We start from the raw sequence: 25583 nt of genomic DNA, 5'->3' as shown, positions 1-25583 counted from the left end.
CTAACACTGATACAGTGTTGAGTTTCAAAGTATTTTCATATGTCTGATCTCATTTGACCCTCCTGAAAGATGCGTGAAGTAGGTAATATATGACCACCAAGAACTGGATTTTATCATTAAAAGATCTTTCTTGGTATTACAGTGAGCAATTTCTTAATTTAAAAATCTACCATATATATATATATATATATATATATATATATATATAAACAGCTCATAATAATTGATAAAAAGATTTTAAAAATTTAAATCTTTTAAATTTAAAAAAAACAGGCAAAGGATATGAATTGCCATTTTAAAGGAGATGACTTTCAAAATGTTGATGAAAATTTGAAAAGATGTTCAATGCCAAAACAAAAAGATGCAATGTTATCCTCCCCCACTTTTTTGCAGATGTCAGAAGAGACAGATAACATTGCAGTTGAAGAAAATGTTGATGAGCATCTCCAGAAAGGTCCTCAATAAGTATACCACAACTCTGATACTGTTGGTTTTTACTTTTAAAAGATGTAAATGACTAATCCTATCCTAGGGTTTCAGCTGGGAACACAAGTTTATTAAGAGATGAGTTCAAACAGAAACTACACTTCCTAGATAATACAAGATGAGCATAAGAAAGTAATTGTAGTAAAGTTTATATATGTAATAAAACTTGTTTATTAAAATTTTGTTTTCTGTCTCTCTCTGCAAACATGGAGAATCCACTAGTGCTTGACACTGTGTTAGATCATAAAGATACATAGACACAGAACCTGCTTCAGGAAGCTCTAGATCTCAGGGAGAAAAATACATAAATAATGGTTGAACCCCGGTTCATTCATTATTATTGAGCACCTACTATGTGCCACCTGCCATTCTAAGTTCTGGGACTAGAGTATTAAAAAAAAACCAACGAGTAATTTTTAAATTATACCAAGGAATACTGCGGTTAAGAATGAAGATTCTCGGAGCAGCTAGATGGCTCAGTTGGTTAGATCGCAAGCTCTTAACAACAAGGTTACTGGTTCAATTCCCACATGGGATGGTGGGCTGCACCCCCTGCGACTAAAGATTGAAAACGGCAACTGGACTTGGAGCTGAGCTACGCCCTCCACAACTTAATTGAAGGACAACGACTTGACTTGGAGCTGACGGGCCCTGAAAAACATACTGTTCCCCAACGTACCCCAACTGAAAAAAAAAAGTGGAGATTCTCATGACCTATCGTAATTTAGCTTTATACTTACCCTTTATTTCCACCATCCCTTATGCAACGTCTAAGTACTCAGAAGCAGGGAGAAGGAAAAGAAAAATGCAAGGCAAAATGACCAAAAGGTTCTCCGTTTTCTACTGTGCCTAGGAATGCACAACCTGTGCCTTTCTCAGTTCATCTGGTGGGTCATCTGGTGGATGAGCAGAAAAATAACACATGGCCTGGAGTGCATGCAACAGCTGGAGTCTTCTTTATACCCACAGGACTGTTTCATTTCCTCTAAGAGCTGGCAGAAGTAGAGGTCAGCAAATTTTACAAAACTGACATAAGTAGTTGAAATGGGTATCTAGAGACTTACCTTTTTTCCTTTCAGATTCCTTTCTCTCCAGTTTAATTAAGTTGAAGTAACCTGGCTTTAATATCTGTATGTTCTGTAGAGCAGTCTTAATAGAATATGATTTTCTCATGGAATTTTTTCCTAAAAGGAAAAAGATTAAAGGTTTGCTTCTCTGAGTTTGTGTTTTTGTTTTGTTTTTTGCCTGACTATAAAAAAGGACTCTAGCCAATAGCTGAGGATACACAGGGTAGGAAAAAAGTGACAAAAAGAAACGAAATTCAGTCCTGACCATAACCAGATGGAAAAAGGGCAAGGGACACCCATTTGTCTTAGGTTCTAAGGTCTCATGGGCCAATGGCCCAGTCTTCATATTTGTCATGATCCTTAAAAATGCATGAATTTAACTATTTAATAAGTACCTTTGCTGCTATTGCTGTTTAACTAAGTGTCACGAACTCTATATTATGTTGGCTTTATGACAGACTTAAATGCAGAAGAAAATCAAAGCAGAATAAAAACGTTGAAAGGCAAAGTAAGAGAAAAGCTAAAAAATGCTAAGGTAATGCTTACTTTTTTCTTTCCTGTTTTCAAATTTACTGTTTAAATGTAACATGTATCAAATTAACTTTTCATTGTTAAAAAAAAAAAATAATAAAGCCAAAATTCAGTCTTAATATAGCTCCTTAAATCTAAAACCTCAAGTTCTTTTCCATGCCTTTTTTCCCCCCAAACCTAAGCCAAGCAAAATTAAGTGATTTGGTCATGGTAACTATATATGCCATCTCAGGGGAAAATATGTATGCTTTTTAAAAGGAAAACATTGATCAGTCTTGGTTTTTATCCAGTTTGAACAAAAAAACTTATGAGCACAATTATATCTGTATCTATGAAGGTGAGATTTTTCTATACCATTTATTTTATGTTGTATTTCAGATTAATCAAAGTGAAAAATCTTCAACTCATCTGCTAATTGATAATAAGATATGTCAATGGTCTAAGGTGAATAACTTTTTTTTACAGTTTAAAACAGCTTTATTGTGGTATACTTTATATAGCAAAAATTCACCCATGTTAAGTATATGATACAATGATTTTTAGTAAATTTATAAAATTACGCAATCAAGTCTATAATCCAATTGTAGACAGCTCGATACAAATAGGATGTAACATAAGCTTCATAGTTTATATATATTTTTAAATTTTTGACTCCTGATGACTATGAATTTTACTTTTTTTTAGAGAATTAAGTCCACTCTTAAACCTCCCTAAAAACAGTTCCCTTTAATATATGTGTGAGAAAGAAGTCATAAGTGCTTTACATTAAAAAGATTCAGGTTTTATAGTATTGAAAAAATGAGAACTTATTCATCAGCAATATTATGACTAAGAATATGTCACCTTAATACTTTTAACTACCTCTCACTCCACAAAAGACTGTAGAGAGGATGGGGTGGTTCTTGTGTGCCAGCACACACGTACATGAGTGCACTCTGAAAATGGAGAGAGAAAAAAAGAATTTGCCCTGAGCCCACATTTTGATCAAACTGTAAGGCAATATTTTTAATACTCTGACTAAAATGAAGAGATATTTGGGGAAGATGGAGAAGTGTGGACTGTGTTCTGTTTTTTATTGCAGTTACCAGAACCATTAAAACAAAAAATTCATGAACCAGACCTCAAGTTAAACATAACTTGATATTGTCTCTCTCACTGTTCCTTTCTCATGAATAAGATAACAGTTACTATTTACCATATTACAGAAAAGTTTTTCTTTCACTAAGAAGCAGAAAAGTATTCATTTCAACACTGAAAACTGGTTTACCATTGTTTAACCCACAGACTGACGTCTCACTGGATGCAGGCCTTTCATTTTTCACTCTGAATGGTGAAGAAGGCTCAGTTTGGGGCCAGTCTTCAGAGCAGGTTGGATTTGTTTCCCTTCTTCCTTCATTCTCAGGAAAAATAACTCTATTAAAGGCAAAGAATGAAATACTTGGATGAGATGAAATTTTTATTTTTGAGTCTCCTCTTTATTGAGAATCTGTTCAGAATAATTCCTAACATTTGTTGAGTGCTTATTGGATGCCCAATGACATACTACATTTTTAATGTGGATTGTATCATTCAATCCTTATAGTAATCCTGCGAGGCAGGCATTATTATCATCTCTTTTTATAGGTAAGGAAACTGAGGTACAGAGGGTTAAACGTTGACAGAGCTGGGCAGTATAGTCTGTCAGCTCCAAAGCCGTGTTTTCTTTTCCTTTTGTTCTTTCTGTCCAAGTACCCCACATTGTTCTTCATAACCTTCATTACTCTCCATGGAGTCCCCATTCTTCATTCCTACTGGTCCCATACCAGAGCCTTCCAAATTCTGTCACTTCTTCCCAGTTCTTCTCAAACTCCTCGGCCCCTTGTTCCCTGGTTGGCCTTTCCTCCAGTACTAGTCAGTCTCACTAGTCTTTTCCCATGCTCTCCTGGTTTGTCAGTCTCCCTCACTGGACACATTATCTGCTCATGTTCCTCTATATTCTCCAATTCCTCTCGACCTTCAGATCTCTCCACAGTTTCCTTGGATCCCCTCTCCCAGTACCTCCTATTCCCCAGAGTTCTATCTTTGGACACCTCTTAATCATTTCCAAATTCCTCAGATCCTCCTTTGGAGTCCCTCTCGGACCCTCCATTTGCCTTCCTACTTACTTCCCAGTGTCTACCATTCCCCTTTCTTTGCATCCTGCTCAAGTCCTTTCATTCCTTCTTTGTTTTTTTCCCCCCAAAAAAGGGCTTTGTCTTTTAAAAATTTAAAGTGTACACATTATTTAAAAAATTCGTGCAGAAACCCTGAGGAAGAAAATAAAAATCATGTGAAATCCCATTGCCCCAATATAAACCACTTACCATTTTTCATACCTTTCTCTATGCTTATGCCAGCACACACACAGACGTTCATATTAATAGAATCAGTATGCCAGTTCCATTTTTCTGTTTGCTCAGCCAAACCTTGGTGTCGTTCTTGAATCCTCTTTTACTCACATGCCTCATATCCAATTAATCACAAATCCCGTTGGTTCAACTTTCGAGTATTCAAGAATCCGATCCACTTTTCACCACTACCACTGGTGCAAGCCTGTTCTAAGCCACCATAGCCTCTCATGTGGGTCATTGCCTCTGTTTCACTATTGCCCCAACATTCCACTTTCTATACCATACACTAGTCAGAGTGGTCCTATTAAAATCTAATACAGGCCATTCTTTTGCTAACCCCTTCTAATGGTTTCCTGTCTCACTCAAAAGCTAAAGTCCTCTCAGGACCCTCCAAGGCCTATGTGACCTGCATTTCCCTTCTCCCACCCAAGCACACTGGCCTTCCTGTTCCTCACAGCATGCTCCTGCCTCAGAGACTTTGTACCTTTTATCTGTCTAGGAAGCCACTCCCTTGTCCTCATGCTCTCTCCCTCACTACCCTGGGTCTGTGTTCAAATGATACATTATAAAAGGTATTGTACTTGACAATCCTATCTAGAATAGCACCCCCCAACCCACCCATCCCAGCCAGCATTCTCTGTCCCCTTATTTGATTTTTTATTATAACACCACCACCCAGCACACATATCTATGTCTATTTTCTTCCTGGAACACCTAAGACACTCACTGAATGTTTGAATAAATACTGAATAAGTCAGTTATCAAATGTGCGTGCTCTGCCAAGTCATCTGACCTCCCAGAGTCTCATGATAGGGGACTAAGAAATGAGCTTTTCTGGGAAAATGAGAAGGTCCACCCTGCAGACTACACCAGGGTGGAGTGCTGTGGTTATGGCTGCTTTTCATTCTCAGAGGGCAGGGCTGAAAGAAAATAAGTCAGTAGGAGAAATAAGCTTCCTGAGTATGAGGAAGGTCCCCGTGTAGATGCAGGTTGTTTATAGAGTTGTTTGGAAAAGCCTTGTGGCTTGCACGTGGTGACTTTGGGCCCATAGGAAACTACTGTCCTCATCACAGAGGAGAAAGCTACTGTTTTATGGGAGGCGTTTGACTATAGCCCCTCCCTACTGAGAGAAAGGGGAGTCCTGTCCCAAATATGTTGTCTGAGCAACCCAGAGTGAGGTTCAAGATTACTTTCAGACAATTATGCTTATCACACCACAATTAACAAGGCATGTTCCTATGAGATGGGGGATTATCTCTTTTTTACCACACCATACTCAGGTGTGTCCATCTAGACTTATGCAGGGAGGGTATGGTGAATGCCTTCTGACCATATACTCCTTGTCACACAACAAGTTCTGCTGTCAGCTGTACAGTAAAGACCAAGAAGGAGATCTGGGATAGCAGCTAGCCTTAGATCAAGTGAGAAATAGTTGGTCAGATGGGGCTTATATTGGTTGAGATCACAGTGTGCCTTGGGATAAAAATATAGGCAAATTGAATAGGGTAGGGTTCACAGAAGAGACCTATATGGTTATTCAAAAAGGCTTGGATTTGACATGAGAGCCTGACATACTCATCCATCAAGGCAGACCTTAGTTCTGAAGGCAAGTTGAAAGCCTTGGCCCACATCAGGGATGCTATAAAGGAAAATTGATAATGGGAGCTCCAGTCCAGCCGGGACAAACAGCCCCTTTTTGTCTGTGATTGGAGTCTTCAAAGAAATCTCCTATCTGGAGATGCCCTAGATCTTTCTTCTAGATGTCAGTGCCATACCTTGTTTGAATTCTGAAAAAGATACCATAAAGATTTCTGGATATAAAATATTTTCTTGATTTCATGACGGGTAGGAGAAAGGGTATGATGATACGATGACTTGATATGAACGTAGGTAATCCGAAATAAATTCTTGATTTTTTTGTGTGTGAAGAGACTTGTGAAATTTCTGATCATGATATAAAAGTATGCATTTTAATATTTAGTAACATATCTGTTTCAATATTCAGATTGTTTATAACTTTTACATATAGCATATTTTAGAATTTCACTATAGTAACTCTGCCATAGACTTTTATGTTGAATCTTTTCTTTCTTTTTTTTTCTTAAACACCATCCAGAGAACAGCATGGCTGCTCCACAATCACTTTAGGTACTACTTTCTGAATGGTGAAAAAAAAATAGGGTTTAAGACCATATGACCCGATGTCACTGGACTTTGTCCTACACTGTGAATTCTCAGTAGTTGAAATATCATAGTCCAATATTTCGGATCATTTTCCATAGGAGAAGAGAGGCTTGAATTATAATTCTATTTCAGTTGTCTTTCATTGAGAATTGCAAGGAAGGACTGTAGAAAAATCATATTGTATAATATTAAGCCTTAAGTGAGTTCCTTTATGTTCAATGAAATTTCATTATAACACTGTTTTAACTTGATCTTGGCCTGGATGGCATGGATCAGAAAGACAATTCACAGCAAGGTTCCGGTACATTTCATTTATATGTTTATTAATCACTGGAGACCAACATGTATACTTATTTTTCTTTTTGGTATTCAACAGAGATCAGTAGATGATAGTTATCCCAAACATATTTCACTTGGCGATAATTTACAAAATTCTGCTGAAGGCCAAGATGAAGATTGTATGGAAGAAGTAATGTTTCCAGATTTACTTGAAATAAAAGCTGCTGGATATGAAGATGGTCAAGAACAAATAAAAAAACAACAGGCAAATATTTTTGTGCCAAGTAGTTCTCCAGGTAAAGTTCTTTTATAATAAAATATTCAAGTCATTAATGAATCATATTAAAGGACAATAGCTTCTCTGTAATACTGGATAGATAAAAAGTACTGATCTAGAATTATATAATGTTTTCTATATTTGTTCTTCATACCTTCTCCGAGTTTAAGGGAATTTGTTAAAAGAATTCACTCGTGTGTGTGTGTGTGTGTGTGTGTGTGTGTGTGTGTGTATGTGTGTGTGTTTAGACTTTCTGCTATACCTTAGTGGTAGGGTACATGATAGTTCCCTTTTGCTTCTTGTTTGCTCAATACCAGTTTAATATTTCGGACTTTAAAGTAACATATAGGTTTTGTTATTAAGTGATCAACCAGCGTAAACTGCCAAAAGATATGATACCACGCATTTTAGAAGATGAAGGATTCTATATTCAGAGAAAGCCAGAAATATATAAAAAGACTTGCAACAAAATGGAAAATCGCCTGCTTAAACTAGAAGAGGCAAGTTCATCAGCTAACAAACCTCACACTGATAGTATGTGATACTTGTTTTTAATGTAATCTTTAATTACTATGTTTCTATAAATATTTTTGATAGGGAATGTTTTGGTTTGAACAAAGTGCTGAAATAAAGTCATTACCTTCACCTGTTAGACATTCATGGAATTTCAGACTAAATGTCAACAAGGAATCTTTAAATCCAGCACTAAAGACCATATACAGGAAGGTAACCAACAACAGCTTATTTGTAATTATTGTTAGAATTCTTGTAATATCAATTATAACTTATATCTTCATGGTGTTAATTCACCTTCCAAAGTCCAGTAATATTGGTAAAACTATTATGAAATATTAAATAGCCATTAAAATTATGTTTTGAGGAATATCTATAATGTTATAGAGAAATTCTCAAAATAAAATGTGAAGTGAATAAAAGAATGAAAAATTATATATGATCTAATTTTATAAAAATAATGAATTTATCAATGCATGGACAAGTACACATACATATATGTGTATATAGCTAAAAAGACTGGAAAATATATCAAAGTTGATAATTATCTCTAGATAGCAGGACATAGGATTATTTTTATTTTGCTCAAAATATATTTTAACATAATTATCAGAGACCATTGCTCTTGGGGTGAGAGGTCCTTGAAACAATGGAAGTTTGTTGAATGAGTGAGTACTTGAATGAATTAATTAACAAAGAGATGATAACAAGTAAATGAAAAATATATAATTTTGGGAGGAATATTAAGCACCATCCAGATTAACCTTTGTAAACATCCAGAATCTCAAGTTGGAAACCACTAGGCTGAACAAGTAACTTTTTCCTCCAGTGCATCATCCAAGCACAATTTCAGTATTTGATGGACTCTTACAGTTGGGAATAAATGTATATGTCACTTTACCAAGCATCTGAACTGAGTATTAAAATTTATTCTGTAGTCTCCTTAACAGGTAATATTCTGGAAATTGTGTCAGAGAAATAAATGCCTCTGCCTGCTTTTCCCTACTATCTTCTTTATGTTTTTTATTCTGCCCAGCCCAGCCTTGGAGGCAGTGCTTATTTGGGGTTTTTCACCAGAATAAATAAGGGAAGTGAAGGAGAGATAATAGCTACCCGATTATCAAAGTCCTCTCTTTGCTGCTGCCTCTGCCAAGAACTTCAATACCCTGTTGTATGTAGCTCTACTCCCCCGGGTCTTATTTGCTTGTTATTTGCTAACTAGTTTTGCCTGACGTTTGACTATGCCCTTTACTCCTTCTAGCACTCTTCTTATACATTTGCCGAGATTTTACACGTCATCGGCTTGAATATTTTTGTGCTTTTATCAAGCTTTGATTCATTGTTGCTGAGATCTTTGTGCTTTTGTTCTAACATGATTATCTAGTTCTAGATGTTCACTTAATCACCAGTGTCATGGAGCTTACCACCTCCCAAGAAAATGCATTCCAGTATTAGCCAGTTCTAATTGTTCGTTGTATTGTGTGTTGAATTAAAATCTGCCTCCTGGATCACTATTACACTATTTGTTTGGTCATAAAAACACTCATAAAGTACTTCATTTATGTGACTGCTCTTCATATATTTGAAGCCTAAGGTCACTTCTACTTTTAGCTTCTGTTCTCCATTCTAAACTCATTCCTTTGACTGTTGTTAGATATTCCACCATCTCAAATACTTTTCTCTAGCTTCTGAGCACCACAGTCAGTTGGACAGGACCAAGGGCAGAGGCTTGTGTTGCTCCAATAGAAACCCAAAGAAAGTAAGCAACACAGTTAGTTATGCAACCCGTGCTGAATCTGCTTAACAAGACAGGTATCTCTAACTTAGCCACTGCAGTTTCCAAAATTTTATTTACAGTTTGGTTGTTTATTTCTTTGGTGGTTTAGTCTGACCAATTTCCTACCAATTAACTAAATCTTATAGGTAGGATTAAGAGCAGGTTTTCTCCTCTGAGTTGGCCCTTACGTAGAGAATAGAGACAAGATAAGGATAAAACAAAACAAAAAAAACCTTTATGGCTGTTCTCTTGCCTCCCCTCAACCCAGTGAGGAAAAAGGGGAGGATTCCTAGCTCAGAGAGAGTAGAGAGGAGAGATGTAGACATCATACTGGTGACATACAGTCCTTGAAAAGCACTGGATCTGCCATACGAGGTCAGGGGTGGGAGAACAATTGTTTCAATGTAACAGCAGGTGTAATAACAATGGCACAGACTGGAGGGCCTCTCCTATTACACCAGACTGATCCAGAGAGAGGGCTCCTGCTCTTCTTTTTAGGTGGATGCAGCCATGGCTTTTATTGGGAATGGCTTAGGTATTCGTGAATTAGGCTATACATGCGAAGTAACCTACTAGTCCTCTCGAATTATATCACTAAAAACCAATCACATGCATATTCAAATATATGTGCTTAAATTCAAAGTAGTGTATTAAAACGTAGTTGAATCATTTTACATATAATCTAAGGCCTACAGACTTCAATTAATTTAGGGGCAATCTGTTATCCAAATGGAGATAGTCTCAGGAATAAAGAAATATTTACTCCTTGTGAGGTAGCATTTGCTTAGAAGGTCCAGGCCTCTCCTAGGAATTTTCCAAGGATTACCAACATATTCACTTCAGAAAAACGTTTTAGTAAGGGTTTAACTCTGGCCCACAGCTGACTATTATATCATCATGTAATTGAACTCGACTCAACAGTTCTAAACACCATTTGTCATACTGTTCCTATAGGAAATTATCTGGGGGCTTACAACTTGAAAGTCCAACCTCTACGAGCACACAATAGTAAGGTAGATGACAATAATTTCTAGCAAGACAATTACAATGATGTCATATAAATATATGAAATCAAGGGCCATAATAACTTCAAGGAAGAAGAACGAAATTGCTTTTTGCTTTTCTATACCTGTTAACTTTCTTAAAATGAACATGTTACTTTTATAAGGAAAAGTTACTTATACTTTTAAAAGAAACAATCAGATTAATTTTGTGTGCATATTTTCTTTAAAAGGCAGTGAAATCTGATCTAGAAAGTTCAATTGGGAAGAAAATGGAAGGTCAAAGAGAAATGTACCAATTAGATCTCAACATTGTGGGTTTGCAATTTAGCCATCATCCTCTCTTCAGTGAAGAACAAGTATTATGTGCGAGGCTGCTCCAACTTTATGAGTGTTTTCAAGACAGGCAGCAACAGAATTTATCTCAACTGCTTTTGGAAAAGGTGAGAATGACTTCCTCATATTATTGGGCTGAATATTTAATATTGAAAGAGTAAGCAAACTTCATTGTACAGAGCAAGTTATCATAGAACATTTTTCCTTAGCACTTTACTTAACCAATTAGAACAATGGTTGATTTCAGTTTTTCTGAAAAGAAACTGTAGAATTTGGCTAGGGAAGCAGCCTCAAAGATATTCTGCAGGATATTTAGCACTTACAAATCATTTACTAGTCAGCGTTATTCTTCATCCGATGACTCAAAAAGAATATTTGAAATGATTACTATTTAAAAGAGCCACATGGCTGTTTTAAGTCTTATAATAGAATATTTTGATAAAAATATTAGCGATCTTGCGGTACCAGTCAAGATGGCAGAGTAGGTACCATATTCTCCCAAAAATAAGACCTAGCCGGACAGTCAGCTCTCATGTGTCTTTTAAAGCAAAAATTAATATAAGATCCGGTCTTATTTTACTATAATATAAGACCCGGTCTTATATAGTATATAGTAAAATAAGACCGGATCTTGTATTAACTTTTGCTCCAAAAGACTCATTAGAACTGATTGTCCAGCTAGGTCTTATTTTCGGGGAAACAGGGTAAATGCTATGCTTCCCTCCTCTCTCCTAACTACATCAAAATTACAGCTGTACTACAGAACAAACATCATTGGGAATCACCTGAAGTCTAGCTGAACTGAGATACTACAACTAAGGACATATGGAAGAAGCCACCTCAAACCTGGTAGAAGAGTCAGAGATGCAGAAGGGGCTGGATCCACACCTGTGTGTGGCAGTTAAAATCAGGAGGGATATCTTGGCTGCAGATGTCCTCCTGGAGGAGCAAGGGGTTCCAGCCCTACACCATGTCCCCAGCCCAGGGTTCTAGTGCCAGGAAGAGAAGCCCCACAACTTCTGGCTGTAAAAACAAGTGGAGATTATGGCTGAGACAGAGGGCTGTTGGAGTCTTAGGCATTCTTCTTAAAGGATCTGCACACAGACTTACTTCCTGACTGACTCTGTCTCTGAGCTCCAACTCTGGGGCAGCAGCTCGAAAGGTGCCAGGGACATACAGTGAGGAACTGAATTGTCTGTATTCAGGGCAAGGGCTGGATGGGCAGCTTTCTCCCAGATACAAGTGCTAGCGGAAGCCATTGTTCCTTTGTTGTGTCCTCCCCCCAAGTGTGCAGATGCAAGCAGCCACCACATCTGAGTCTCTATCAACCTGGTTAACATTGTTTTCCCTGACCTTGTGATTCTCTGAGATCCTGCCGCACACAACTTGTTGGCCCACCCAAGCCACTTCTAGTGCTTTCCCATAAAAACAGCCCATTTTGGCTTATGCTGTGGACTGTCCTAAAATCTCTCAAAGATTAACAAACCCCAAACAGGTAGCATCTGGCCTCAGCATGCCCTGTACCTCTTGCTAAACTGCCCCAATCCTGGCACTCGTGGCAACCAGCCTTAGTTGGGGGCTTGGCCTCTCCCAGGCACCTCCATGCCCAGATGGATGACCTCCATTTGTGGATTGCTTTTTGGTTTATGCCAGGTGGCCTTGGGCAGGGTACTGGATGCCGCTGAGCTTGGCCTATAGCAGGGCCCCTCCCAGGAAGCCCCGGGGCCAACATGCTCAGTGGCCAGCTTTGGACCAAGCTGGAACACCACCCAGCTGTTTTCACGGGCAACACAGCCAATGGGCAGACTGGGCAGGCACCAGAGCCCCACTAATTTGAATCCTGCACTATAGGGTCAGCCCCTGCAAAACAGCTTCTCCACTGTAGTTACAGCCAGTGACTACAGTCACAACCTATCAGCCCAAGGGTCAATGCCTCCCACTGATGTGCAAATAGTAACCAAGGCTCAACTACAACAGGAGAGCACACACAACCCATACAAATGATACATCTGGAGCACCCAGCTCAGGTGACCAGGGAGGCTGTGCTACTGGGCCCCACAAGACACCTACTACATAAGGCCACTCTATTAAGACTGCGAGACATAGCAGCCCTACCTAATACATAGAAACAAACAGAGGGGGCAGCCAAAATGGGGAGACAAACATGTCCCAAATGAAAGAACAGAATAAAGCTCCAGTAAAAGAACTAAACAAAATGGAGACAAGCAATCTACCAGATGCAGAGTTCAAAATGCTGGTAATAAGGATGCACAATGATCTCAAGGAGAACTTCAACAAAGAGATAGGAACCATGAAAATGGAAGGAGAAAACAAAAAAGAACATAAAACATTTAAAAAGTCAGAAGTGAAGAATACAATAATTGAATATTTTAGAGGGACTCAACAGAAGAGGATCAAATCAGCGATTTAGAAGATAAGGTAGCAGGAAACAATCAGAACAGCAAAAAGAAAAAAGAATCCAAAAAAATGAGGATGGTTTATGGGGCCTCAGGGACAGCATTGAGCATACCAATATTCGCATCATTGTGGTGCTGGGTGGGGGGTGGGGGGAAGAGAGAGAGCAAGGAATTGAAAACCTATTTGAAGAAATAATCAGGGAAAAATTCCCTAACCTAGAGAAGGAAATAGACATACAAGCCCAGGAAGCACAGAGAATTCCAAACAAGATGCACCCAAAGAGGCCCACACCAAGACACATCATAATTAAAATGCTAAAGCTTAAAGACAATTTTAAATGCAACAAGAGAAAAATAGTTACCTATAAGGGAGCTCCCATATGACTATCAGCTGAGGAGCAGCCCGATATCTCAGTTGGTTAGAACACGAGCTCTCGACAAGGTTGCCAGTTCAATTCCCACATGGGACGGTGGTCTGCGCTCCCTACAGCTAAGATTGAAAACGACAAATGGACTTGAAGCTGAGTTGCGCCCTCCACAACTAGACTGAAGGACAACGACTTGGAGCCGATGGGCCCTGGAGAAACACACTGTTCCCCAATATTCCCCAATGTAAAAAAAATTGGAAAAAAAAAAGACTGTCAGCTGATTTCTCAACAGACACTTTGCAGGCCAGAAGGGATTGTCAGAAAATACTCAAAGTGATGAAAATCAAGGGCTTATAATCAAGAATAAGGTATCATTTAGAATTGAAGGACAGTTAAAGAACTTCCCAGACAAAAAGCTAAAGGAGTTTATCAGCACCAAACCAGTATTACAAGAAATGTTGGAGGGACTTCTTTAAGAAGAGAAAAAAATAGGTTAAAAATGTGAATAATAAAATGGCAATAACTACATATCTATCAGCAGTTACTTTAAATGGATTAACTGCTCCGATCAAGAGCTAAGGTGGCCAAATGAATAAGAACACATGACCCTTACATGTGCTGCCTACAAGAGACTCACTTCAGATCGAAAGACACACACAGACTAAAAGTAAAGGGATGGAGAAAGATATTTTATGAAAATGGAAACAAAAACAAAAAAACTAGAGTAAGAATACTTATACCAGACAAAATAAACTTAAAAACAAAGGCTGTAACAAGAGACAAGGACCCAGTAATTCCACTTCTGGGTATTTATCTAAGGAAATCCAAAACTACTTTGAAGGGACATGTGCACCAATATCTTCATTGCAGCATTATTTACAAAAGCCATGAGATGGAGGCAACCTGGGTGTCCATCAAAGAATGAATGGATAAAGAAGGGGTGGTACATATATAAAGGAATATTACTCAGCTAAAAAAAAAAATGAAATCTTGCCATCTGTAACAACAACATGGATGGACCTAGAGGATATTGTGCTGAGTAGAGTATGACAGAGAAAGACAAATACCATGTGATTTCACTTATATGTGGAATCTAAACAAAACAGAAACAAACTCATAGATGCAGAGCATATTTTAAATGTTGCCAGTTGGGAGGGCGATTGGGGCAGAAGTGAAAAAGGGGAAGCAATTAAGAAGTACAAATTGGTAGTTACAAATAGTCATGGGGATGTAGGGTATAGCATAAGGAAAATAGTCAATAATATTGTAATAACTATGTATGGTGTTAGATGGGTGCTAGATTTATCAATCACTTCATAAGTTATATAAATGTCTAATCATTATGTTGTACACCTGAAACATAATATTATATATCAACTATAACTGAAAAATTTTTAAATTATTTTAAAAAATAGATATCTTGACTCATAACAAATATGAAGAGTCTTGGTTCAAGAATGATTAAATATTATCTAATGACATCGTAAAGGGTCCATGAAGTCTGAAGAGATATCAAAGGAGCACCCACTGATTATATTTTTTAATTTTTGACTCATTTAAACTCTCTGCTGAGTTTCTGATACATGAACATTTTGTTAACTAATGTTTTCTCTGAAAAAAATGTTTTGATAGGTCTCATTCAGCTAACAAATACATTTGAAAAATACTTAGTGAGGGGGCTGGCCCGGTGGCTCAGGCGGTTGGAGCTCTATGCTCCTGACTCTGGGGGCTGCCGGTTCGATTCCCACATGGGCCAATGGGCTCTCATGCTGGTTCATCTCCTTGAGTCCTGCAAGGGATGGTGGGCAGCACCCCTGCAACTAAGATTGAACACGACACCTTGAGCTGAGCTGCCGCTGAGCTCCCAAATGGCTCAGTTGGTTGGAGTGCGTCCTCTCAACCACAAGGTTGCCGGTTGGACTCTCGCAGCAACTGGACCTGGAGCTGAGTTGTGCTCTCCACAGCTGAGACTAAAAGGACAACAACTTGACTTGGAGGGGGGTCCTGGGAGTACACACTGTTCCCCAGTAAAGTCCTGTTCTCCTTCCCCAATAAAATCTTAAAAAAAACAAAAACTTAGTGAGGTATTTAATTAAACATTCAAACCTGATGTCACCAGAACAGTCACCAAATCATTACTATAACTATGAATGAACTGTACCTTAATATGTCTGCTTTTTAAATATAAATGCAAAAACCATAGGACAATCCATTTGAATTTTTAGGTAGCAGTTGTATGGGAGAAAATAGTTGAAGACTATTTTCTCTGTGCATGAATAATGTCAGAATATTTCCTAAAACAAATACTGAATGTTCTGACTTTTAGCATAATATGGCCATTGTTTTTAAGAATGGAGGAAGCAACTCTGAAATTAAGATGTAGGTGATTTGATTTATAGATTTCTACTGTATAGATAATTTTCCAACAATATTGTGTAAGTCTGATCAAGCAATATCAATGTTATTTCTTTAGAATACTATCTACAATAGTAGTATATATAATATCGTAATAGAATCTCCAAGAGTAGTACACATAAGACTGTACATTTACTTTTCATGTAGTATGGCTCTCTGTATAAAATTACACTTTGGGGTCATTGTTTATAACGTGTTTCAGTATTATTATTAATTCTTAGGAGCCAAAAGTAATTTCTTAGTTGATTTTTACTTTTCTTCAATTTATTCTCTTACATGCACGTAAACATTTTCTTTCATCTCCTAGTAAATTGTAAAAAGAGAAACTTGGTAGGTCATATGCATGTCTTTCATGAAAGAGAAGAGCTTTGGGGAGGAGGAGAAAAAGCCATGTGTTGCAGAGTATGTTTATTGGTCTACCACCAAAATCAGTATTTCATAATTAATGTATTATGTGTATTTTTATATGTAATGTATGGCTCTGTTTGTTGTCAGTATGGTCAAAGTTCAGAGTAGTGGAAGACTCACTGGCATCCAAGGAATTTGTTGACTGGAGTATGTCCCTTTATATGAGTATGAATCCCACTTAAAGAACAAGGAGAAAACTTGGAGAGAATATGCACATAGAAAGGATATTCAGCTATGCAGACCTCGGTTGTTTTCCCCTCTAGCTTTTTAAAAAAGTTCCACAAGTAATACGGTAATACATTCTCATTGGAAAAGATTCAGTATAGAAGTTTCAAAGACTGAAATCCCCACTTCATTTTTCACCTCATGGTTTGGAGTACAGCCCTTAGGTTCTCTCCATGGATCTCTGTGTATACATATGTCATAACAGTTTTTAACATAAATTGGATCTTCCCATATGTATTATTTGGCAACTTGTTTTTTTTTAAATTCTGTATTTTGGAGCTTTTTCCATGTCACTATATATAGACTCGTAATATACCTGTTTTTTAAAATATGTTTAATCATTCCCCATTCATGATACTTAGGTCATTTCCTTCTTTTCTGATTACAAATAGGAAGCAATGAACATCCTTGTACCTATATATTTGAACACACATGTTAAAACTCCTGTAGGCTGGATTTCTAGACGTCAAATTGCTTGGTCAAGAACAAAGGTGCATGAAGTTTACATTTTATTAGAGCATGATGAATTGCCTTTCCAAAACAGCTTTTCAATTTGAATCTCCACTGGTAGCACAGGACAGAGGCCATTTCCCAGAGTTCAGCCCTTACCAATAGTTGATATTATTTGCCCATTTTTGTAATGCTTTGTTTATTTTTAATTACTCTATAAAAGTATTAAAATATACTGGATGTAGTTCATAAGATATATATGCCTTTTGAATATGTTTTATGTATTTTTGTCCCATTCTGTTACTTGCTCTTTAACTTCATTTTTTCTGTCTCTTGGCAAATATTTAAAATTTTGTTAAGGTCGAATTTGTCAGTCTTTTTCCTTGTGGATTTTAAGTTTTGTTTTTTGCTTCCTAAGCTTCCTGAGACCTATACCCATCGTGTATCAATCTGCATGTCTTTGGTTGCAATTCACAGAAAACAAAACACTCTCTCAATTGTTTTAAACAATAAGGAAAAGGTATTACCTCCTATATTAAAAGTCCCAAGTTAGGGCAACTCTAGGGTTGGTTAACGGTGGCTCAACAATACCATCAACAACCCTAGCTTTTTTCTCTTGTACTCTTCATCTTCAGCCAAGCTGGCTTGGTTAATCCTCTCATGGGAACTAACAAAGTGGCTTCTCTGTGTGTGTCTGCCAGACACACAAATGTATTATAATATCTCACTTTGAGAACCTTCTCCTTCCCCCATACCACAGCAGATTTTCCTTCATGTCTCATTGGCGGGAATTATATCGCATGATCATGCCTAAACCAGTCACTAGCAAGAACGGAATTACTACAAACGGCTAGATGAATCAGGGTTTACCTCTGCAACACATGGAAGAAAACTGAGCAATTGAACAAAGTTGGGGTTCTACCAACCAAGAAAAATGATCATTCAAGGGAAACCAATAGTATCTAACAGACCAAAATTATAAAGATATCTTTCTATATTCTTCTAATTGTGTGTATGTGTGTGTGTGTGTGCGCACACATATCCTTTTAGTCTATCTAGACTTTATTACTGTATCTTCTGAGGTCAGGCTTTAATTCGGTTTCTTTCTCTGAAAAGGTTAGCCTAATATCTAGACGCCATAATTTTCCTACTGATTTAAAATTCTGCCTTTATTCTAAACCAGCTTTGCATATTTACATAGATTTATTAAAGAACTCTCTATTCCATTGACATATTTGTCTAGTCCTGTCCTGTTTAATGAGTGTATTAAATTATGAAATTACGTAGTAAGACAAGTGCCTCCTCGTTTTTTCTAGAATGTTTTTGGATACTCTCAAAGATTTGGTCTTTCATATGAATCTTAGAATTAGCTTGTCAAGCTCTGTTTTAAAAATCCATTACCACTTTTGTTGTGATTGGATTATATTAATATATTAATTTTGAAACAAATTTATCTTTATAAAAATTGGGTTTCCTCATCCAGGAATATAACTTCCCATTTGTTGAGGTCCTGTCTTTTGTCTTCCAGTAAAAGTTTATATCAATTGACTCTAGTCTTGGAGTTTCTACAAACTGCCCTTCACTATAACAGATTTCTCTGCACATGTTGTAGAGTATAGTTTCCTACAGTTTTATTTCTTCGTGGGTATTCTCTGTGGATATTTCTCTGTTTTATACTTTCCTCAGTATATTTTGTTCTATTGATTGTCTTTTTTTCTACTATGCTTTTTTTATTGAGAAATATAGGTATAATTACAAATATACTTACGTAGATACGGATGTGATGATGGAAGTGGATAAAGACAAACATATCTTTTGTGTAACCATGGGATTTTAGGTGGAAGAAGGTAGATTCCTGTGCTCAATATGCCATCATGATTTATTGGCGTGTCTCTATATTAACTGATGAACTGATTATCTAAGAAGGTTTAAAGTATAATGTTTATGTCTTAGATAGATATTGAGGCTCTTCTCAGTTCTGCCCCAAGGTGCTTATATGAAATATAGTTTGGAAGACAAGACAGTAATACACAAAAAGCTATACACTTGTGCTTCTACAGGTGAATTGGAATAATGGTAACAGATGAAAGAAATGTACAAAAAAAATCTCTTTTCTTTGTTGTAGCTTAAAGCACTGACACGTGCTACCAAGTTAGCAAATGATAATTTGGAAATAAGCCAACTGACCAGAAAATCTTTACAAGATTATTATTGGCAGATAAGGTAGGCTTTGGGCCATTCATGTGTCCATCAAGCATTTACTAAGCAACTTCTTTAGACAGAGTACTATACTTGCTATAGAAAATATAAAATAAGAAAAAGACAAGATTCCTACTCTTTAGATATTTACACAAATGGTTCCAACCTTCCCTTAAGACTCATTTTTTTGTGTGTAAAAATATTTCACAGAAATGTCACATGAAAGTAGTTGTAGTTTTAATATCCATTGACTAAAAAAAACACATGTTGATTAAAAACTATGAGTTTACCAATACTTTTCAACTGACTTGTATCATATTAACCTCAAGTGTTTGTATATATTTAAGAATTAATCTACATAAACATATGTACAAGATGTATTATTAATTCAGTCTAAAGACAATGTTTAGAGAGCATATAGATTTAAGGATCCCTGTGAAAAACATAGTGTACAGGTTGGGAACTATTGGCTTATGGACTAGTTGGGAAGGGTAGTTAGGATAGTTTAAAACAACTAGAAAAATGAGTTCAAGACAAGACACAATTATGTGTCAAGGAATCTCCAATAGAAGAAAAGCTCACTGAGAGGTACTTACTGAGTAGAAAATTCCACTATGGACAAAGATGTAACAATTGTCTATATATGAAAGTAATTTGATAGTTAAAGAATACAAAAAAATATTACTTTTAAGATAAAAAGTCAATATCTTTAGTGTGACCTGTACAGCCCTGCATAATCTGACTCCTGCAGACTTCTCCAGCCTACTATTAGGGGTTTTCTGCCTTGGAGCTTTATAGTCCAGGGCCCTAAATGGGCTATGCTCTCTAACATCTACGCGTATATATCTTTGTTTTAATACCTCTTGTTTCGAAAAGTTTCTTTCATCATTTTCTGCCTGACACTTTGTCAACATACACTTTTTATTCAATTTCATCTTACTTTCTCAAGGAGGCTCTTACTTTGCCCATTAGATTAAATGAAATTCTCTTTCTTTTATACTCACATAGCACTTAACACATTTCCCCTTTCACAATTCTCATCACATTTGTAATTATTTGTTCTTTTTTTCCTGCGGGGATATTAGTTACCAGCAACTAAAATACTTCCTGCCACATAATAGATAACTTCGTATTATGTGTTTATTGATTTGAATTGAGTATCACATACTCTAGGAAATCTTCCCCTACTATTGCCTGCCATTCTCTTATTTATGCTCACACTCTAGCTTGTGTAGACTTCTGTTGTAACACCTTTAACATTTTGTAGCAATGATTAATTTACATACCTATAAACTTTAACCCAGAGAGCATAAATACAAATATTTTTATCAATACATCTCTGAAATGGCAAAAAATATAAGAAATCTGCAAAAGCCCAAAAGAAGGTGAAAAGAGAAATCCTAAAAATTAGCATAAAGCTGACTTTTACACTGAGGATATTTGTTAAACACTAGTAACCTTGAGCTGTCATTCAGATGGCTTCACTGAGTGCTGAATGTAGAAGATAAAGCCAAGTTCATTTATTTGTAAAGTATAATAGGAGATCACTGTAGAGACAGGCGTTAAACTTCACGAAAGGGAGGAATATAAACGGGATGACAAAGAAACTTAATAATCTTTTAAAACAATATCTTACTTGAGTATTCAAATAATGTGATCATTGCCCCATCAGGAAAAGTATCTCTAAATTTGAAGAAATTGTTCTAATTGTTAATCTGAAAATGTATAATAAATATACTGCAGTATATCCAGGAAATCTACAAATACATGGATTTGAGCAGAGTAGTTTTGCATAGTGAAAAATCTTGAAGTAATAAAGGAATGAATCACTAATGGAATTTCAATCTCTATATCAAGATGTGGATAAAATGAAAAAAGTATCATGGGGTGGGGGGGGCCCAGAAGAATTAGTGTAATACATTCTTTCAGGCTATTTTCAATGATTTAACTATTTCTAATCTACCAATATATTTTTTATCTACAATTATTGTTTAGTAATACAAAACAGCTCTATGACTTAGAAAGGGAAAAGGACTCCTCCCTACTACACAGTATATTACAGACTTGGAAAAAGATGAAATCCCTTAGACAACAACAAGGGTTTACAAGCACCCCAATAAAGTTACAGTTTCAGAGGTGAGTGGCTGCTCTTTTGGTTCTTATAACTGTCCTGAGGAACTGCCCATGAATGACTGGGAATTCATAGTAACTGGGAGAAAATCAAGAAGCTAGACAGCTACTTGATGTAGTCAACAAAGGACTTGTATATATAAACAATTCTTACAACTTAATAAGACAACTCAATTAGAAAATGGGCAAAAGATTTGAACAGACACTTCACTAAAGGTATATCGATGGCAAATGAACACATGAAAAGATGCTCAACATTATTTCATGTCAATAGAGAAATGTAAATTAAAACCACGATGGGAAATACTGCACACCTATGAGAATGGCTAAAATCCAAAACAAAACAAAAAAAGAAAAAGACAATAACAAATGCTGGCAAAGATGCTGAGCAACAGGAACTCTCATTCATTGATTGCTGGTGGGAGTGCAAAATTGTACAGTGACTTTGAAAACTGTTTGGCACTTTCTTATAAAGTTAAACAGACCCAGCAATTATACTCCTAGGTGAAACATAAATCATAAATACATGTCTAGCAGAGAAGAGAGAAGAGAGTTAAAATTAAAAACTTCTTATTGAAATGGTTTGTGAACTCACAGTGAAATAGCTGGTTCCCTCTTCACTACCCATTGTTCTGAGTTTTTTGTTTTTCAAAACTATGAAAGATTCGTGTAATTTCAGGTAATTAAGATGTTTGCTTTGTTGATTTTTTTTGTGTTGCAGTGGTTTTTAATGAAAGTGCTGTTGGCACGTTCTAAGAAAAAAAGGGTAGAAAGTGCTTTGGGCGCATTCTGAACCTAACCCAGCATGAAACTTTATCTTAGACTCCTAAATTCATGTAAACTTGCTGACTTGCCTCTGATCCTCTAAACCAATCTGGTACACCCATGCATTCTGAATCCCTGAGCAGAAAAGGAGAGCCACAGATGCCATAAGCTTCTTCACAGCAGCACCTCTCAACTAATATTGCCTGCTCACCACCTACTCTTATTCTCAGTCTAACTCCAAACCCATCTGAGGCCCTTTGAATTTATTCGTCCTGACATTCAACATTCAGCTTATCCAGTGGCTTGGGTTTGTCTTTGCAGAGAGACTCCTGAACCAAATCCCACAGTATTAATGATCAGGTTGGCCCCAGCAGGGCTAGCCCCAACTACCCTATATTGGGGCATTTAGCTTGAGAAGTTAAAATATTCTGATCAACGAAAAAAAGCCGTATGTTTGAGGATGCTCCTGGGAACTCTATTTCCTGGCTGAGTTTACCGCTTGTGACCTCACAATGAGCATGGTTCTTGGAAGCCTAACTGAATAAGCTTGAAGCCAGGCCTATAGGAAAGGCCTGGGACCTAGACATTAAGCTCAAGTTGTCTTTTCTTCGTATATTTGGTTTTGAATTTGATAAGACTTTGAGATATCCATAAATAAAACAATTGAATTGGCAGCTGGATGAATGGTTTGTGCTAGAAAGAAAAATATGGAAGTCTGTGGCATAGTAATAGTAATTAAGGCCCTATTTGTGCATGAAACTGCTTAGGGATAGGGAAGAGAATGAGATGAAGATTGAGTCTTGAGAAACTACTCTGGCGTGGTAGAGGAGGAGAAACCAGAGGAGGAACAGAGAAGCACCAGTTAGAGTGTTTTGCCATAGAGGCAAAGAAAAGAGAGTATTTTAAGTTGGAGGGAGTGGTTTGTAGTATGTAATTCTTCAGAAATATCAGTTAAATCCATGGCTAAAAATGTTCATTGGATTGCCTCACATGTGGGTTATTGATCTCAGCTAGAGCAAGATTTATGAGGTTGAAGATAGAGCCTTTCTCATTCAGACAATAAACTCTCCTTGTGAAATGTTACCAACACTGCATTAAACTTAGAGAAACTGGCCAGGCAATTAGCTACAGATTTTTTGTTTTTTGGCTACTGAATACAAACCACAGTGATAAATAGCACAGAAAACCCAGAGTCCTCTATATTGTCTTTATTTCTGTTCTTTGTTAGGCACCAACCTGAACAGGATCCAGATAACTGTCAAAAGGACTTTTTAAAAGACAGAACAAGCTATACAAGCAGGTAAATCCACAACATTTAGTAAAGTAATGTTGGGACCTTCAGCATTTCCCAAAACTACTGAATAGGAAGGAGGAAGCTATGGACCCAAGATCGCTGTCTCAGTAATCTCCCCAAAAAGGGATTCTGGGTATTAAAGCACCCATTCCCTTAACTTACAGTACACTGAAATAACCTGGGGGAGCTTTAGAAACCACTATTCTGATTCAATTGGTATCAGGTATGGTCTTCTTGTCAATAGTTTTAAAAAAAACTCCCTAGTGATTTAAATGTGACAAAGTGTGAGAGCCAATGTATTAAAGAACAATAAGTTAATTGATGTTCATATTGATTTCCCTGAATCAGAGGAAAACAATAATACTTATTGAGTGTTTGTTGTACTTCAAGCTTCAGACTGAGCACTTTACATCAATTAATGCATATTGTCCTCATAACAACACAATTTTCAGACGAGAAAAGTAACTGGCCGAAACTCCATAATGCTAATAATGGGTCTGGGTTTTCAATACAGGTAGTCTGGTCTCAAGCCCATACAGGTAATATCCATACTAGGTTCACAATATTTTATTTCAGAAGGCAAAAATCATATATTTTTAAACCAGCTTTAATGAGAGATAGTTCACATGCCATACAGTTCACACATTTAAGTGTACAGTTCAATGGTTTTTAGTATATTTACAGAGTTGTGCAATCCATCATAATTACAGCTTTCCAATACTTCCATTATTTCTACTTTAAATAATTCTATTTATTATTAATTAGGATAAAAATGAATAAATGTGATGAACAAAAACAAGAAGAACTGTCAGAAATGTCTGAGACTGAGAAGAAAACTGAAGGAAAAGTATATAAGAATGGGGAAAAACAGGAGGTATTTATATCGCAAAACAATATTCAACTCAACTAGTTATAATATTTGTGAGGTAGAATATGAAATCTTGGTATTTGTAACAATTACCCAACAAAATGACAAATATATAAGAAATGAAAGTTTAATTTTAGGAATAATTGTACTAAGCAATGAACTTATTGTAAATTACGTATTTATTTTTTGGTTTCTAGAGCCTCTCCTATTTAGCTTCAGAACTTGAAGAAACAGATATTGAAAAAATAAAGCCAATTACTTTGATGCCACAACTTTCTTTCGCTGCAGAATTAACAAACTTATCCAAGTGTTCACTGTAAGTGTTTTTATAGGATATTTCTTCCTTATACATTGTCTATTAATTGTATTGTTTTTAATAACATTAGAATTCTTGAGGGAGTTCCATATGCCAGGCACTTTGCTAAGTCTTTTCTTCCCATACATTTGAACATTTATTCGCTACCATAGGTCTATGGTGTTGTGCTCTTCTTAAAGATGGAGAAATTTATGCTTATGAAAGGTTAAGTTACCATGGTCATATCACTGAAGTGGGACATAAACCACTTTGATTTGATGATTGTTTTTTGTTTTGCTATGATAGTAATTTTTGTTCATGTATAGATAGATGGGCTATAAAGCCACTGTAAACAAGGTTATACACCCTTGCTTGCTAATGGATCCCCTTGCTTTCATAAAACACTGTATTCTGTATTGGGAGGCCCCTCTGAGCAATTTTCTACTTAGACACAAACTTCTTTCCTTCCCTCTTGTAACTTCTTCCTTGAGCTATAATGTTTTCTCCCTATTCCTAGGACATTTTATAGAAAAACAGATATCATACAGATCCCCATTTCTCCTATCTTTAGGCTGATGGATCTATCTCATCCCCCTTAATGAGGATATGTCAACTTAGAGCACTGAACTCTAACTTTTCAACATCTGTGTCCCGTGGGGCACTTTGTACCAATTCATCTTTAAGTATTGTGAATGTGCATCATTGAGTACAATGTTGGAAGACAGTGGGTGTCCAATAAGCATTCACATACATCAAATGAATGAATGGATAAAAATGAACATAAAAATAGCAGACAGAAAGGCACAATTATCACTACCCTCTTTCTGACCAGAGAAGTGCAGCAGTGAAGGAATTCTTTATTTGTTCTACACCTACTTCCAAAAAGGGCCTGAGATTATTATGTAAGACACGCATACAAAAGGATAAGA

General features: G+C 36.6%; 1 protein-coding gene across 1 annotated transcript in view; it reads left to right on the top strand.

Annotated features, from left to right (window-relative positions):
• Positions 1 to 393: 393 nt before the first annotated feature.
• Positions 394 to 25583, top strand: part of CC2D2B (coiled-coil and C2 domain containing 2B) — a gene marked incomplete at both ends in the record, with an annotated part of 79313 nt that continues 54123 nt past the window's right edge. The window contains 12 exons of the mRNA XM_081075414.1: positions 394 to 454; positions 2012 to 2088; positions 2463 to 2528; positions 3369 to 3452; positions 7014 to 7212; positions 7557 to 7693; positions 7791 to 7919; positions 10718 to 10927; positions 19229 to 19326; positions 21298 to 21438; positions 24257 to 24365; positions 24557 to 24675. Of these exons, the coding sequence (XP_080931540.1) occupies positions 394 to 454; positions 2012 to 2088; positions 2463 to 2528; positions 3369 to 3452; positions 7014 to 7212; positions 7557 to 7693; positions 7791 to 7919; positions 10718 to 10927; positions 19229 to 19326; positions 21298 to 21438; positions 24257 to 24365; positions 24557 to 24675 (1430 nt within the window). The remainder of the gene's footprint in view (positions 455 to 2011; positions 2089 to 2462; positions 2529 to 3368; positions 3453 to 7013; positions 7213 to 7556; positions 7694 to 7790; positions 7920 to 10717; positions 10928 to 19228; positions 19327 to 21297; positions 21439 to 24256; positions 24366 to 24556; positions 24676 to 25583) is intronic.

This window comes from Rhinolophus hipposideros, assembly GCF_964194185.1.
Source record: "Rhinolophus hipposideros genome assembly, chromosome: 15".
Lineage (NCBI taxonomy): Eukaryota > Metazoa > Chordata > Mammalia > Chiroptera > Rhinolophidae > Rhinolophus > Rhinolophus hipposideros.
The sequence above is the reverse complement of the archived record's forward strand: the minus strand, read 5'-3'. Positions and strand labels throughout refer to the sequence as shown.